General features: G+C 51.0%; 4 protein-coding genes across 4 annotated transcripts; 1 reads left to right on the forward strand and 3 right to left on the reverse strand.

Annotated features, from left to right (window-relative positions):
* Positions 1-157: 157 nt before the first annotated feature.
* Positions 158-724, forward strand: PFICI_05902 (uncharacterized protein; the record flags this gene model as incomplete). Its single annotated transcript, XM_007834483.1, has 1 exon — positions 158-724. One exon carries the CDS (start codon positions 158-160, stop codon positions 722-724), a length of 567 nt encoding a protein of 188 aa, XP_007832674.1.
* An 833-nt stretch (positions 725-1,557) lies between these two features.
* PFICI_05903 (uncharacterized protein) lies at positions 1,558-2,891 on the reverse strand (the record flags this gene model as incomplete). The annotated part of the gene is made up of 2 exons (XM_007834484.1): positions 1,558-2,762; positions 2,828-2,891. The coding sequence occupies 2 exons, from the start codon at positions 2,889-2,891 to the stop codon at positions 1,558-1,560; spliced, it is 1,269 nt and encodes a 422-aa protein (XP_007832675.1).
* Positions 2,892-4,966: 2,075 nt separating this feature from the next.
* PFICI_05904 (uncharacterized protein) lies at positions 4,967-6,883 on the reverse strand (the record flags this gene model as incomplete). Its single annotated transcript, XM_007834485.1, has 4 exons — positions 4,967-5,191; positions 5,284-5,775; positions 5,891-6,401; positions 6,552-6,883. The coding sequence occupies 4 exons, from the start codon at positions 6,881-6,883 to the stop codon at positions 4,967-4,969; spliced, it is 1,560 nt and encodes a 519-aa protein (XP_007832676.1).
* A 1,526-nt stretch (positions 6,884-8,409) lies between these two features.
* On the reverse strand, positions 8,410-14,281 carry PFICI_05905 (1,3-beta-glucan synthase component FKS1; the record flags this gene model as incomplete). The annotated part of the gene is made up of 3 exons (XM_007834486.1): positions 8,410-8,728; positions 8,791-14,034; positions 14,097-14,281. The coding sequence occupies 3 exons, from the start codon at positions 14,279-14,281 to the stop codon at positions 8,410-8,412; spliced, it is 5,748 nt and encodes a 1,915-aa protein (XP_007832677.1).
* Positions 14,282-15,080: the final 799 nt, after the last annotated feature.

A 15,080-nucleotide genomic window follows, 5' to 3' on the forward strand; every position in this document is an offset into this window, starting at 1 on the left:
CTCCTCCTCCTCCTCCTCCTCCTCCTCCTCCTCCTCCTCCTCCTCCTCCTCCTCCTCTTCTTCTTCTTCTTCTTCTTCTTCTTCGCACTCGACTTCACCTTACGGCGACGAGTGGGACATTTTATGGCTGGGCCACTGTGGCGAAGTCTTCCCAGAAATGTTGGACGAGAACAAGGGAAAACCCCTCGACGATGCCGGGCTTGTATACATGCAGCGCAAGTTCATGATTCAGAACGATTCCACTGTGCCACCGCAGAATCGGGTGACTGGCCTCATAGACTTCAAGCAATACCCTGAGCACACGCGGTGGGTTCACATTACCGGAGCGCCCATTTGCACTTTTGCCTATGCCCTCTCCCAGCGGGGCGCGAGAAAGGTACTCTTTGACCTCTCGGTGGACCATCTCGTCGGACCCTTTGACAACTCGCTGGCGGCCCTTTGCCGACGCGCCGTCTCGACCGTGGGCGTAGCCAAAGATGCCTCCACGGCGAGAGACCGTGGCCTAGATACCAAGTGCATCAGCGTGACTCCACCTCTGTTCTTCCATCACAAGGCCAAAGGACGTCTCGCAGGCGATAGCGATATCCAGGCAATATTCAATGACGGTGTCACACGCCAGAAGGGCTTCACGGAGAATATTGTGTGGAGTGCCAGGAACAACATCAAAAATATGATCATGGGCACACCGATGGAGAATCAGTTTGTCGAGGGCGCAAATGGATGAATCACAACGAGTTTGCCCAGAAGAGATTGGCAATACTCGTGAAGGTAATAGATGCTGTAATTGCCCTTGAATCAAAACTATACTGCTCTTTGGTGTCTTGTTTGTCCCTTGCACTCTCATTCTTCTTCTCCCCCAAGCCGCGCAGTTTTTTTTTTAGTTTTTTTTTTACAATTGTCTTCTTCTTTTTGCTCTCTGGGCAATTTGCCAACTAGACCTCAAGTAGTTTCGAACCCGACAATGATAACATATGAACACGCAAAACCAAATTCAAGTTTATAATCGCTCGTCAGATTTGATTGAATATAACTGCAATGTGTCAATGGAGACATACCCATCAGGTGGAATCTCGAAGTGGAATAACAAACCAATGGACATGCGTCTCGGCGGCGGAAATGGCATTGCACAAGAAATGAGTTTTGTTCCCTATAAGAAACAAAAGGGGAAAACCACAAGCATGTCCCAGAAAACCAACTGCTTCGCAATCTCACCGATTTCCAAACATCATTGTTATCAGTAGTCTTTCATTTTCTCATCATCGAGATGAAGAGCAATCCTGCCGGCTTGGTCCCATCTAACCCCTAGGCTCTCTTGTGAGAGATGAATTCAGCTATTCGATCACCAACTCCGTGGACTCCGGGTATTCAAGAAATAATCATTAAAGGTGAACTAAAAGAAATGATTGTTCTTTCTTTTCTTTTTTTCTCCCTTCTCCTCAAAACGATGAGCAAATGCCCATGGCTTTCAAAAGAAAGGAAAAAAAAAGGAGGAGCAGAAAAATAAAAAGGGGAGTAGTTTAGAATTTAAGGAAAAAAAAACAAGATTGATAACGTCCACTATTTGTCAGAAGCTGAATATCGACCGCCCATTCCCCAAAACTGCTCGGCCATGAACGTGGCAGGCGCCGCCTTCTTCCATAGGTCGTTGAATGCAGTAAAGAAAATGCAGTCGCCGGGATTGCTCGTGAAGGAGCCCCTGATGGAGGAGAGCGCCTGTATCTGGGTATTCGTGCCTGGTACAGCGGCGCCGTTGGCCTCGCCCTTCCATGGCCAGCCCGTCTCCGTCACAACGATTCGCTTGCCGGAATCGGCCATCTTGCTGCGGATCCGCTCAAGTTGTGTCGTCACAAAGGCGCCAGCCTGGTCGGCACCCGTGTTGGGGTCGAAGAAGGGGTGCACGTTGACGGCGCAGTAGTCCGACTCATCGCAGAGCTCGGGGTGGTTGATTGCCGCCACAAACGTATCGACTGTGACGACGGGTCCTTGGTATCCGGACCCCTGTAGTGCGGACCGAGCTTGCTTGACGGCTGCAATGACCTGGGCCGGGCTTTTGGCACCATTGTTGACGAGCTCGTTCCCGACGCTGACCGTGTCGACAATGCTCCAGTCGTTGTTGACTCCGGCGGCCATGGTGGCCACGGCCGAGTCCACCTCGTCAATGTCAAAGATGCCGAGGAACAGCTTGTTGCCGTACTTCTTGGCCGCGGCGTAGGCGGATGCAACCTGGTCGCAGTCCACGCCGTAGAGGCGGACCACTCCGTGGTCGGAGCTAAAGACGGCAAAATCTGCATCGACCTGAGACGCCGTCTTGCAAGCACCCGTGCCCGTATACGGGGAGTAGGTGACACCGTGCAGGGTACTGCCACTGCCACCGGAGGCGGGAACCGGAACAGCGGACGACGACGAAACCGGATAAGAGGCTGGCGCAGCCGGAACTGATGCGGCGCTCTGAACCAGAGTGGTAGGAGGGTTCTTGGCAGCCGCCCCCTCTGCAACGCCGGCAGCAGGAACGGTCGTGGTGACGGCCGGCGACCCCAGAGACACGGAAACCGACGAAACTCCAACAATGGACGACGTGGCCGAGGGGACATGGACGACGGTCTCGGTCGCAGTATGGACGGGGTTGCCAAACTGGTCAAGATAGACTACAATCTCTGTCTGCTCGGTGGGCGAGGCAACCGAGGCATCAGTTACGGTCAACCTGTCCTGCTTGGGAATAAAGGCCCTGCGATGAACATGTCGCTGTTGTGAGGTGCGTCGTTCTGTCCCGGGTCAGCCAAAGTCCCGTCACGACGACAGAGAGGAAAGAGAATCCAAAGCAACTCACCAAGCTCGGCGGCTGAAAGTTGCAGCAGCGAAAGGACTGCGAAAGACGACAGAAAGGTTCTCATCATGTCTTCTGCTTCTTCTTATTCTGCGCTTCAATGTAGAAATTCTTTTTGTGACGTTTCCTATTTGCTTCTTCTTTCCTCTTTCAACCCTTCAGGATTAGGGGACCTTTTCTGTTCAAGAAAATAAATGACGGTGACAAACCAACTTCCACGAGACAATCCGGCCAGGAAAACACCTATCGTAAGTAGCTCGAGATAGGACTAAAGATCAGTCAGATGGCCACGGGGAACAAGAAGAAGAAGAAGAAGAAAAAGGACAACAATAACAACAGCAACAAGGAATGAACTCAAGGAAGGTTAGAGGCCCATCGTTTCCAAGTCTAGAGTAGGGCGACGAAGAATATAGAGAGAGAGAGCAGAAGAAGAAGAAGAGCAAGGAGATATCGAACAGAGAGTAACAAAACGGGCTGACAAAGGAAGAAATGAGCATTGTCGGGGTGGCGTGCGCGCTTTGTGTGTGTAGGTAAAATGACATGACCATGCGGCGGCCATGGCAGCTCCGGCAATTGCCAGATCAATCAAATTCCGACTGAGTAATGGAATGTGTCCTCCCTTCCTACCTGCCTAGCCAAGATGACCTCGACGTAGGAGTGAAGGAATGGTGGGCTGACCAGGGAGGCGCCGTCATCAAACTGGTGAGACACCTCATGGCCAGGAACCACCAGTAAGTCTGTCTGTTAAAACTTGGCCATGCCCCGTGGAGGGATCGAGGGAGGAACATGGGAAAAGACGACTTCAAAAGGGCGAGTGACAATGACCTACTCAGTTAGGTAGCGTAATCTCTCGATCTTTGAGCTTTTAGTTTTTTTCTTCTTCTCCCCCTTCTTTCCTGGACCAAACTGCGTTGATGGGATCAAGTATGACGCAAGAGACGCATCTACGGCGCAGCACGAAGAATTTAAAAAAAAAAAAAAGACAAAAAAGGCACAATGCCAATACAGAGCCGAGAGGAAGCGAACGATGGGTCTGCTTTTCTGAGAGGATGTTTCTGTGCCACATGCGAGAGGACAGGAATATGCGGAGGTCTCGGCGCGCCAGAAGAGACAGACGATTTTCGGGTGCTGAAGGGGATTGCAGAGGCTGATGAAGATGAGCGGCTAGATCGATTCTTTTGGTGATGACGCTCTCTTTGCCCTCTGACGAATTATGGAAGCGCCGAAAGTTGAGTATCACAACCTCTTCAACAACAAACTGGGATGGGGCGACGTTGATAGAAATTGAATAATGTAGGCAAGACGAGTTGAGCTGCAATGACCTGTTCCGAATAGGCTGGGTTATAGCTGCATGCTCAACAAGGAAACTGTCAATTTAAGGTTATCCATATTTCAAGCAACGCCGATGACTATTCTCTCACCGTCTCATGTACGTCCTGCGCCTGGGGGGGGGGTGTCCACCGAGAGGGAGCTGGAGAGGCTATCTCATTTGGCCCAATTGGCTGATGGGGAGGGGTTTTGTAGTCCCAACTTGGGTACGGTGCGTATTTCTGTTTGTTTGTTTGTTTGCTTGCTTGTGTCTCGTCGAGTTTCTTGCTACGCCGAGTAGTGCACAGAGGAATAGCTGCAGAAATGGATGGCTCTGGGCATGTCTGTCATGTGAGCGAGCCTTGAATAACACAAGCTCAATCAACGAACCAGCGTCATCTCCACTGGCCCGCGCCACTGCCCATGACTGCCCTCCGCCAAACATTGTTCCCCTTCCACCCAACGTCAGTTCGTGTCTTGTTGCAATCTCTTTATTCAATTAGATATTATTATAATGAATCGGGGGTCGGCGGTTCTATTTGTGAAGCCACACCGCTTTGCCGTTCTAATGCCGTGACCTGCATATCATTAATCACGAGGCCGCACATTATACATTTGGCTCATCTGTGAATTCTTCCAGTCATACAATCAATCCGGTACCCTTGATTGCTTGCTTTGCGCCCGGGCCGAGGAAGGAGAGCACTGTTGATTGTATGTGTAGGTAGGGCAGGGTAGTCGGCCGTGGCCATCATCCATGCTGCTGCTGCTGCCGCCGCATATCTTTGCCGTCCGACCTGTCGGTGTCCAGCCAGCCAGCCCGCGCCTTGACAACTACTATGCCACAAGTGACGACTGTCTGTTGGTCTTTCGGGTCATGACTTTGGTGATGGCGTGCCGTATCGTGACACCAGCCTTCTCAATTTCCTTTTTAGACAATCCCGAAGTGATGCAAACCTTCAGCGCCGGGCTAATCGCCCATGTCTCATCCTTGGGCGTGCCGATAGCCTTCACCGATGGTAAGCTCTTAAGGCGAGTGATGAGAATACCGTTGTTCAATGTCTTTGATGCACACATATACAGTCAGTTTCAATCAACTTTTGCTGCCATGCAACCAAGCCCCAATCCGCCCGTTTGAGCGGTTCAGCACTCACCTCATCGACGCAGTCCTGAAGGATGCGTTCCTGGTCTGTATAGCTAAGGCCCCTCGACCGAATCACATCCGGCTTCAACACCAACAGCATGATGGGGTTCTCGGGCGAGCTGGTACAGTTGACCCAGTCACTGCGGGGATCCAGCTGAGCCCTCATGGCCTTGATGTTCTCGCGGCACTGGGTCAAAATCTCGGGGTTCGACTGCAGCACGTTGAGCGTCTCGCTAGCCGTGACGGCCAACATCGCCGGCAGGGCTGCAGAGAAAGTGTACGAGGCGGCTGTGATGCGCTGGTGCTCGACGGCGTCGCGTCCGCCGGCACAGAAACCACCACCGGCGCAGAGTGGCCCAGCCAGCGATCCTACAATCATGTCAATCTGTGAAGAGTCCACATTCTGAGCCTCGGTCAGGCCTCGTCCGGTGCGGCCCAGGACGCCAAAAGACCAGGTCTCATCCAGAATGATCCGGAACTTGTACTTTTCCTTCAATTCGACCTGGTAAAAGAGCGAGTGAGCAAGTGAAATGCATGGTCAGACATTTGGAGTTTATCGAGGGAGTACGCGCAGAATTCATGTTCCTGTCTTTCTTGTCTGTTTCACTTGCACGTACCAGCTTTGGCAGATTGGTAGAGTCACCAACCAACTCAAATAAACCTTCGGTAACAATGAACCTTCTGGTCAACTTCTTCTTGGACTGATCACGGACAACCTGCTTCATGATCCTCTCCAGATCTTCCATGTCATTGTGGTTGAACCATTTGACCTGGCTTCGAGAGATCTCGAGACCTTTGCGGATCGAGTAGTTGACCTGCTTGTCGGCAAGGATTACATCACCACGCTTGCAAAAGGAGGGAATGACACTGGAGATGGTCGAGAAGGCCTGTGAGTAGACGATGCAGCCCTCTGTGCCCAGATAGGCCGCAATGTCGGCTTCCGTCTTCATGTGAACGTCCTGAGTGCCATAAAATTGTGGCGGGCCGCAAGGGCCGACGCCGTACGTGCGCAGTGTCTGAATAGCCTTGTCCTTGATCTGCTCGTTTGCATTGAAATTATAGAAGTTGTAGGCGGCGAGGTTGGTAACCGTCTTGCCGTTGGATAGTTTGGACTTCGGCCCGGTCGGACTGCGCAAGCAAGTCAGTCAGTCAGTTCAAACCAGTTCAGTCAGGTAATTAGAGACAACCAGCCAGCTAGGCGTTGTTCCAAGGAGGCCTTCTTCTTCTTCTTTTTTTCCTTTTTCCCACAGCGCTCTAGTCGGATATGCGTCTACGTACCCCACAATGACGGGCAGTTTCTCAGCCTCGATCTCCTCGAATGGGGATTGGGCTGCGACCAGAGGCTCGGGCTCCCAGTCGTTGACGAGCTCGTCGATTTCCTCCTCCTTCAGTTTGACATAGTTGGGACCGTGAGTCGGGTACGAGGGCGAGAGTAGATAGCGGATAAAGAAGATGACCAGAACAAGCTCAATGGCGGAGCGGATGGGATCGTTCTGGTAGCTGGACTGGATGTATCGAATCAGGACAGCGCTGCCAGGAATTTTCTGAAAAGCCTCGGACACATCGTGAAGGGAGGCCACGAGGCGGGCTTGCGCGTCGTGAAAATCCATGGCTGCTCAGTGTATCTATCGCACCAAGGGAGAGGAGAGGGAACCGGAGAGCAGTTGCCCTACTGCAAATCGTTCTGGCTCGCAGCGGCGGGAAGGCAGAGTGGACAGACTGAGATGGATAGATGGCCGCTATCCTCCGCGATGACGACTGCGAACTGCGAAAGTTTCTTGAATAACTCTGTATGTCTGCCCGCCTGCCTGTCGGTAGGTCTGTATGTTAGAATCAGAGTGTAGTAATGTAGACACTCGAAAGGCGTGTCGGGGAGTATGTGGTCGATAGTCCTGACCCAAGGCGTTTTCTTTCCGTATCTACTAGGCGCGACGCGATGCAATGCGCAAATAAAATGCAATGCGACCACGACTCCAGAATGCGAGCAAGCAACAAGCAGAGAGGTAGGTATCCCAGGTAATCTAGGTACGGTGAGAAGGGTCAGACTGACTGAAAAGACGCGGCGAATCAAAGCGGACTCGGACTTTTTGATCAAGTCAGTTGGTCATCAGGGGGTCGTCGATCCATTGGTCAATCAATTGAAAGCAACCGGTTGATGTTGGCTTGAATGCTGGTTGGGCCTTGAAGCAGCCGCTAGCAATCTACCTAGGTCCGTAAAGGTAGCCTAATAATACACGCTAATTGTCGACTCTAAAATTACATTTTCCTGTGCCTCAAGCCCGTTACCTACCTACCTACCTACCTACCTCCTACATGATGTACACCACCACCCTACCTTTCTCATTACGCGCCGAGCAGGCTACATACATAATGTAGGTAGGATGGTCGATTTGCAACCGAGATGAATACTAGGCGGGTAGTCGTAGCTCACGCATCGCCAGCTGCAGGTGAAATGCACTTCACCCAGCAACTCTTGTCATTCGAGGTACCATGTCTCTAGTTCTCTCGTGCCATAAACCGATGGAAGCTGGCGGCTACTAGAAAATCTTTGGAATGGAGAATGATTGGAGAGGTCGCATGGGCGAAACGAAACGACCCTTCTCCATACATCCAAATCGGAGGAACACGGAAGCTTTTTTTGAAATATCGTCTTTGAACAATTTGCAGCTATCGGTCAAGGTCATGCATATTGATATAACCGCATGGGCACGTACAAAATAGGTAGTCAATCATCAACTCAATAGCGAGCTAGGTATATAGGTAGGCAAACCTCAACAGTGGTCTTGATACCAACCACATATATGTGACAGTACAACACATTTTGAGCTGCAGCTTAGGAGGCATACAGTGCTCCTTGATAAATCAAGGCCAATGTGGCAATTCATACATTTCGCAAACACATTTTCTCATTATCTTGCGAGACACAACAGGGAGGAAAAGAGAGATGAAACCCGTAAACCATATAACAATGCCATAAGACTCTAGATGTGTATAACGAAAGAAAGGCCATATACCATGCCGCAATACCAGTAATACAAAGTACTCTCAAGATTACCTGCATTTGCGGTAACAAAACAACCGCACGTGCTCGTGCTGTCTATAACATGACGCCCCCTAGTGGAAAAAAGACTAGTATCTAAACAAATCGAAATTTGTTCGAAGACTTCGTGCTGGAAGCCGTTCCGGTTGCTGCGATACCGTGGTATGATTGAGCACCTGTTCCAGTCTCGGTCTCATTCAGCGTATTGTCATTATCCTGTCCAGTTGGCTGTAAGAGTTCCATTGGGATGCTGCTTGTCAAGCTGCTGGGGATGTACGAGCCAGCAATGATAGGGGCAGCAATCAACACGACAAAAAGAACGACCATGGAAAAGTAGAGGATCGCAAAGCGGATCACTCTTCTCCTGCGAAGCTTGGATTGCTTCAATGAGTAGATAGGGGGACGAATCTGGCGACTGTAGGCGATTAAGTTAGCATTGTTTGGACTATCTTTCTGTATTGCGAAGAGGACACGTACCTTGGGCGCAGCCAGAAGAGCATCATCGAGTGAAGCTTGTCCATCTGCGGAATGAGGATGAAGGGCAGCATGATGAACAGCAAGATGTGACCGAGGGCAAAATCGGCGGCGAACAGACTCAGCTCAGTAATCTTGCAGAGAAATTCACGTGCAGGCTGGGAAACCGAGTGCCAACCCATAGAATACCACTTGCCCGTCCAGAATGCAATGTTGGATTGATCCGTCTTGAATTCACGAGTCAGCGCAAGCGAAATAATGAGCTTCAAAATAAATCGCTGCAGAGCCATGACTGCAATCATGCCGATAAGCGTCTTGGTGAAGTCGAAACCCTCCAGGAAGAACATGACCTCGAAGAAGACAATCAACATGATGACAGCAATTGCGTGCGCAATCGCGGCCAAGACACTACCGAACTTCTTGCAGCACATGCTGAGCACCGGTCCCATACAACAGGCCATACCGAACATAGCGGCAAGGGTTCCAGCGTTGATGGCGATCGGAGCAAAGGCCACAATGGCGACACGAATCAAGGAGTTTGTGGCACTTGCATTCTTGTCGTTGGCCAAAACACCAGTCTGCGCGTTGATGAACAAGTACGGAATCAAGGTGACAGCCACGTATAGCAGCGGTGCGATGATTTCGCCAAAGATGACATTGGTGAAGCCGGCACGAGGAACATCGGCAGAGAGCTTGCTGGACGGGTCACCGAGGACCTTGCGCTTGTAACCAGTAATTCTGGTACGAGACAAACGGCAGTACGCAATCCACGAGGCGGCGTGAGACTGCGAGTTACCGCGAGACAGCCAGCGCAAGAAATCACGGTAGTCGATGAAGAAGTCGTTCCAGGCAAACTGGTGGGGGTTGTAGAGGAATGGTGAAACCATGAGAGCAGGCACCGTAATGTAGAAGTAAGTCAGAACTGACTGCCAAATGGTCATTGTTGCGAACAACAACATCATGAAGCATCGAGAACCGAAGTAGATCGAGGGGCCGGCAAAACGGGAGTACAAAACTCCAAAGGGAATACGCGCTGTGGCAAAACCACGTCCAGTACCGATGTAGCGAGCTCCACCGAAGGACAGATCCTCTTGAACCGAATTGGCGTAAATTTGACAGACAAACACCTCGAAGAAGGGAGAGAAGGAGCAGAACTGCTTGGCCAGACGTGTCGCCATACGGAAAAGACCACGCTCCGTAAGCTCTTGCACACAAAGGGGAATGTATGACAAGAAGAAGACGAAAAGAATGGAAAGAACACAGCGGTAGACCCAGTTGATCAAAGCGTCGGTGTTGGCACAGCCTGTTGGGTACAGAGGGTCCGTAATAGGGACGTCTGTGTTGTAGTCGCAGGCAATGGTCTCGTGACGGAGCGCACCGATGCTGAGAAGGGTGATCATGAAGACCTGGACCGAGAGCATGATGAAGATGTTGTTCAAGTGGAAACCAGGGTGGGCGTAGTAGAACGAGAGGAAACGGTCGAGAGGCAGTTGCGTACCGAGGTAGTAGTACTCGCGAGACAGCATCTGCTCACCCATACCAGTACCAATCTTCGTGGTGAAGTTCAGAATGGAGCCAAAACCAAGGTCACGACCCTTACCACACTGGTAGTACTCGCAGTGCTTGATGCGACCACCACGCAGTAAAGCGTTCATACCAGCGTAAATATCCTCGTTTAGATGCAGACCCTTTTGAGCTTTGGAAACACCACCACGGGTCGTCATAAAGATACCATTGAGGAAATCAGGGTGACCATAATGAAGCTTGCCACCAATCTGGGCCAAGGTTCTGGCAAACAGGGTACCGAATGTCTGTTCCTTTCCAGCAGCGATATCACCGAGAATACCAATGTTCTCGGAGAAAATATATTCACGAGCACCAAGAATGGCAACAGGAGCGAACGCCTGGTTCTTGACGCCAGGTGTGTAGGGCGAAACATTATCGGTCTTCATTTCCTCGAATTCAGCAAGGACGGATCGAATCTTCAAACACTCCTCCAAATAATTGTCTTGATTGGCGTCAATGAGCTGGATGTACTCTCCACGGTAGAAGATGATGGCGTGATTCTGGTTGTCGGATTTTCCGTCACCGAGGACTGGGTTTCCAGATAGTTGAATTCTGAACTTGGGGCGTCGCGAACCATTCTCCATGATTTCTGAGTGACCGTCAATCAAGGCAGAGTAAATACGGGGCTCATCACCCTCGGCCAATGGTGGCTCCTCATCGAGGTACGCGATCTGGAGGTCGGGGTAGGCACGGAGAAGGAATTCGGCGTTCTCCATTTCTTCCTTCTTGAACTTCGAGTAGCGCTGCATGGAAACACAGAGCTTAAACTTGCGACGAGCCATCCTTTCAAGTTCGCGTTCCAACTTGTCAGAGTTGCCGCCAAACATTTGGACCACCTCAGGGTTCTCCACGCGATACAGCAGCTTGATGGCACGACTGTAGTTCATGAAACCGGAAATTGTACGGTACAGAGTCTGAGAGCGCAGCGAGGCCCAAATACGGGTACGCAGTGTATACTCCGGAGCGGAAGACTTGAAACCAATACAGTAGAAGGGAAGATCGTCAATCTTGCTCTTCGCGGTGTCCTTTTCGTTCTTTTCATCTTCACCATTGAATTGCGAGGTTTCATCGGCCAAAATCTTGGTGTCCTTGACAAAGCAGTCCCACTCGTGCGGGTGCAGTTGCTTCAGATACTCCAACATAGTGACACGGGAGTAGGGCTCGTCCTCACGAATAATCTCTCGTAGCGACAGCAGAATCTTTTCACTGTAGTGGGGAATCATGACAGTGAAAGTAGGCATGTTGTCCACAGGGAGGGGTTCAGGGATGGGAGTCGAGAGAGACTGTGCGAAGAACGAAATACGACGTTCCGCCTCACTGTAGCTGGGGAAGAACTCGGTCTTGAATGAGTGATCTTCCTGAGAGACGAAGAACGTAGGGGCACGAAGGGTCCTCTTGCCCTCCTGCTCGGACGGAACCTGGTGGTACAAGAGCTTCTGCACATGATCGATGGCCAGGAGATGCTCGCGGTACATGGAGATGACAATGGCGTTCCAGATCTGAGAAATCAACACCTTCGGCTTGTACTTGATCTCCATATCGGTAGTTGCCAAGATCTTGGAATAGATGCGCTTGGGCAGACGGGAGAAGATGTTTCTCCAGGGAGTCCAGATAGACGAACCCAGATAGAAGGAGCGGGCGATCGAACCGACCGTGTTCAAGATGACGTACCACAAATAGGTATCCAAGAAGAAGAAGAGCATATCGGTGAAGATCACGAGAGCCAGGGTGATCGTGGGCTGGTACTTGCAAAGCACATCTCCAATGATTGCATCTCCCAAGCAGGAGCTGACGTCCATGATAGACAAGTAACGCATAGGATCACGGAGCGACAACGTCAAGTAGACGTAGGACTCTCCGAACTTGGCACCAAAAACGACGGCCCACATACCATAGGACATGGCAATGTCATTGCCGCGAAGACGAGGCCAACTAGCCGTAAAGGTTTGACTGGCCACGTATTGGCGCGAGTTCTTCTTGGCCAGATAGCTGCCAAACAAGCCACCAAGGGGCATGATGGAGAAAAAGAGGAAGCTGGCAATAGAGAAGAAGAACTGGACAATACCCAGAATCAAGCCGATCTTATTGTCCTGAGCTCCATCGATACCAAAGACGTAGACACTGGGACCGACATTGATGAGGAAGATGACGATGAGGAAGACCAGACGCTTAGAGAGATGCTGCGCGCCCGCCCACTTTCGTGGAACGTAAGCCCATTCGGCGAGAGTAGCCAAGATCTGGATGAGAGAGGCAATGCCACCGCCTGCGCCAACAATCGACCACTGAGCGGCAGCTGTTGGCTGGTTGTTAACCTGCTGCTCATACTTGCTACCCAGAATCAAGGATGGCGCGTTGTGGGCGGTAAAGAACCAGAACATGGTCAAGTGGATAACCCAAATACGATTGAAGTTAACAATCATATGGAACCAGGACCGAGTCTCCTTGTACGTCTTGAAAAAGCATTTCTTCCAGTTCACGTCCTTAAGCTTGAGGTAACGCTCTTGAGGGGGCACATCAACCAGCTTGCTCTTGTCCTCGAGAACAATGCGCTCAATACCCTCAGGGTACCAGAAGAGCTGGTTGCAGTCATCATAACCAATAATTTGATTGTGGTCCCGCTCGCGACGGACGTAGACACCATTGGAGATCTCGTAACCCTGGTCACGGCAATATTGATACAGCGGTGTGATGACGTTGTTGAGAAATGTCCCCTCTTCAACCTGCTCCACCATGTTCTGACAGGCAGGGGAGTTGAGATAGTCATCGGCGCACTTGAAGAGGAAGCACAAGCACTCGGCCATGAAACGGACCTGGTTGGCTTCTCCCCAGCATAGCAGGAACAGGGCAATCTGTCGAACTCGATCATGCTGAGACATGCGGTTCATACGAGTCTTCCAGCGGTACTCGGCAGCTTCCAAGCTGTCGTCTCCCTCAAGGTCCTCTAGGGCTTGTTGTTCGTCAGCGCCGTCCTTGGGAGCCTTGCTCTTCTTGGACTTCTTGCGGCCCTTGCCCTTGATATTGGCAAAGCCAACAGCATCGTCCAGGTCAAGGTGGGCGGCAAAGTACCATTTTCGGTAGTTGGCATTGTCACCACCGATGTAGTCGGCATGGAGCGAGAGAAGGGCCTGGTTGGGAGTCATGCGAGACGCCCTCGAGTCCAGCAACGTCATGAGATGGTCGTACATGTTGCGCATGCTATCCCGCTGGAATCCAAACTTTCCGGTTAGATCCAGGAAAATGTCCTCGATCTCTTCCTTGGAAAGGGGGATTTGAGCATCGGATGTCCAGGCAGGGTAGGGTTCCTTGGAGCGTTGCCCAGCAGGCAAGACATTTCCGTAATCCATGCCGTAGTTGGGAGTCGACGCACCGGACGATCGATTACCACCGTAAGAGATCTGAGACGAGGGAGGACGGAAGCCACGATCACCACCATTGTAGCTGTCGTATCTCTCATCACCGCGTCCATAGTAGTCCATGTCGGCAGCACGTGCCATATCAGAGCGCATGGTGAAGTCGCTGAAGGTCTCGGATTCGTCTTCGCCATGACCTCGGCCTTGCTGATATCCTTGGTCGTGATACTGCCCATCTTGGTTGTAGTAGTCATCTTGGTACTGGTCATTGTTGTCGTAGTAGCCGCCGTCCTGGTGGTAAGGGTTCTGGCTGTCGGCATTGTAGTAACCACTAGCGGGCAAGTAATGTTAGTTTCTAATCAAGCAGCACCAAATAGAATATTATAAACATACGATTGATCGTAGTAGCCATCGTGATTGGCGTTATTGTTGTTGTTGTTGTTGTTGTCGTAGCCGTCATGGTCATAGTACTGGCCATGCTGCTCATCTTGGTAATAGGAGTCCGTGTTGTGACCTCCCTGATGGCCGTAGCCATCGTCGTAGTCTTGATGACCACCGCCTCCTGGGTAGCCCGACATCTTGATCGTAGATGGGGGCTCGTTTGTCTAGAAAATCGGCGCTGATCTAATAACGGGGTGGAAAGGGACAGGTTAGCTGGAAACAAGGCAAGAGACAGTATGAATTGGCCATGTGCCTGGATATGCAGTGGAACATGTTATTGCTCAAGGAGAAAAAAAGAGGCTGTAATTAAGCGCGTCGTGAAGGCTAAGCTTCATTTACACTTCTGCCAAAAGTATGCATTCCTGTCTTGGTGGACGTTGTGTTGAGGTGGGTATGGGTGGGAGGGAGGAGGGAGAGACGACGTACCAATCACAAACTCATGACTCTGCAAAATTATGATTAAAAGGCAGTTTTTGATCCTTCCCGATGACGGTAGAAACGAGAGGGACAATCACAGTGGCCGGCCACAAGCGTGACGTTTGTGAGTGGTGTTGACCTGGAAGTGTTCTCGCGTGAGAAACAAAGATTGTTGATGTTGGGCGGGAAAGGGGAAAAGTTGCAGGATCGATTGGATTGGCGGTACCTTGCTGTAGGTTACGCGGCGTGCCTAATTGGTAGCGGGTTGGCCTATGGATCCAATACGGCAGGCCCGGCGTCTCGAAAGAGAAGAAGCTAGGCGTGTAGCGCTGCAAATCCTCAAGAGACGGTTTCCAACCAACAAGTGACTGCCGATTGAAGCGCTTTTGGCGAAGCAATTGGACAATTCCTCGTTGCAATTAATTAAGAAAAAAAAAAGATGTTTTTTTTTTCTTCGGTTGTTGTTTTTGTTTTTATGCTCCGGCCAAGTGGTCGAGAGGGTTCGATGCTGCAGAAAGA

Source organism: Pestalotiopsis fici (genome assembly GCF_000516985.1).
Source record: "Pestalotiopsis fici W106-1 unplaced genomic scaffold PFICI_Scf_3, whole genome shotgun sequence".
In the NCBI taxonomy this organism is placed as follows: Eukaryota; Fungi; Ascomycota; class Sordariomycetes; order Amphisphaeriales; family Sporocadaceae; genus Pestalotiopsis; species Pestalotiopsis fici.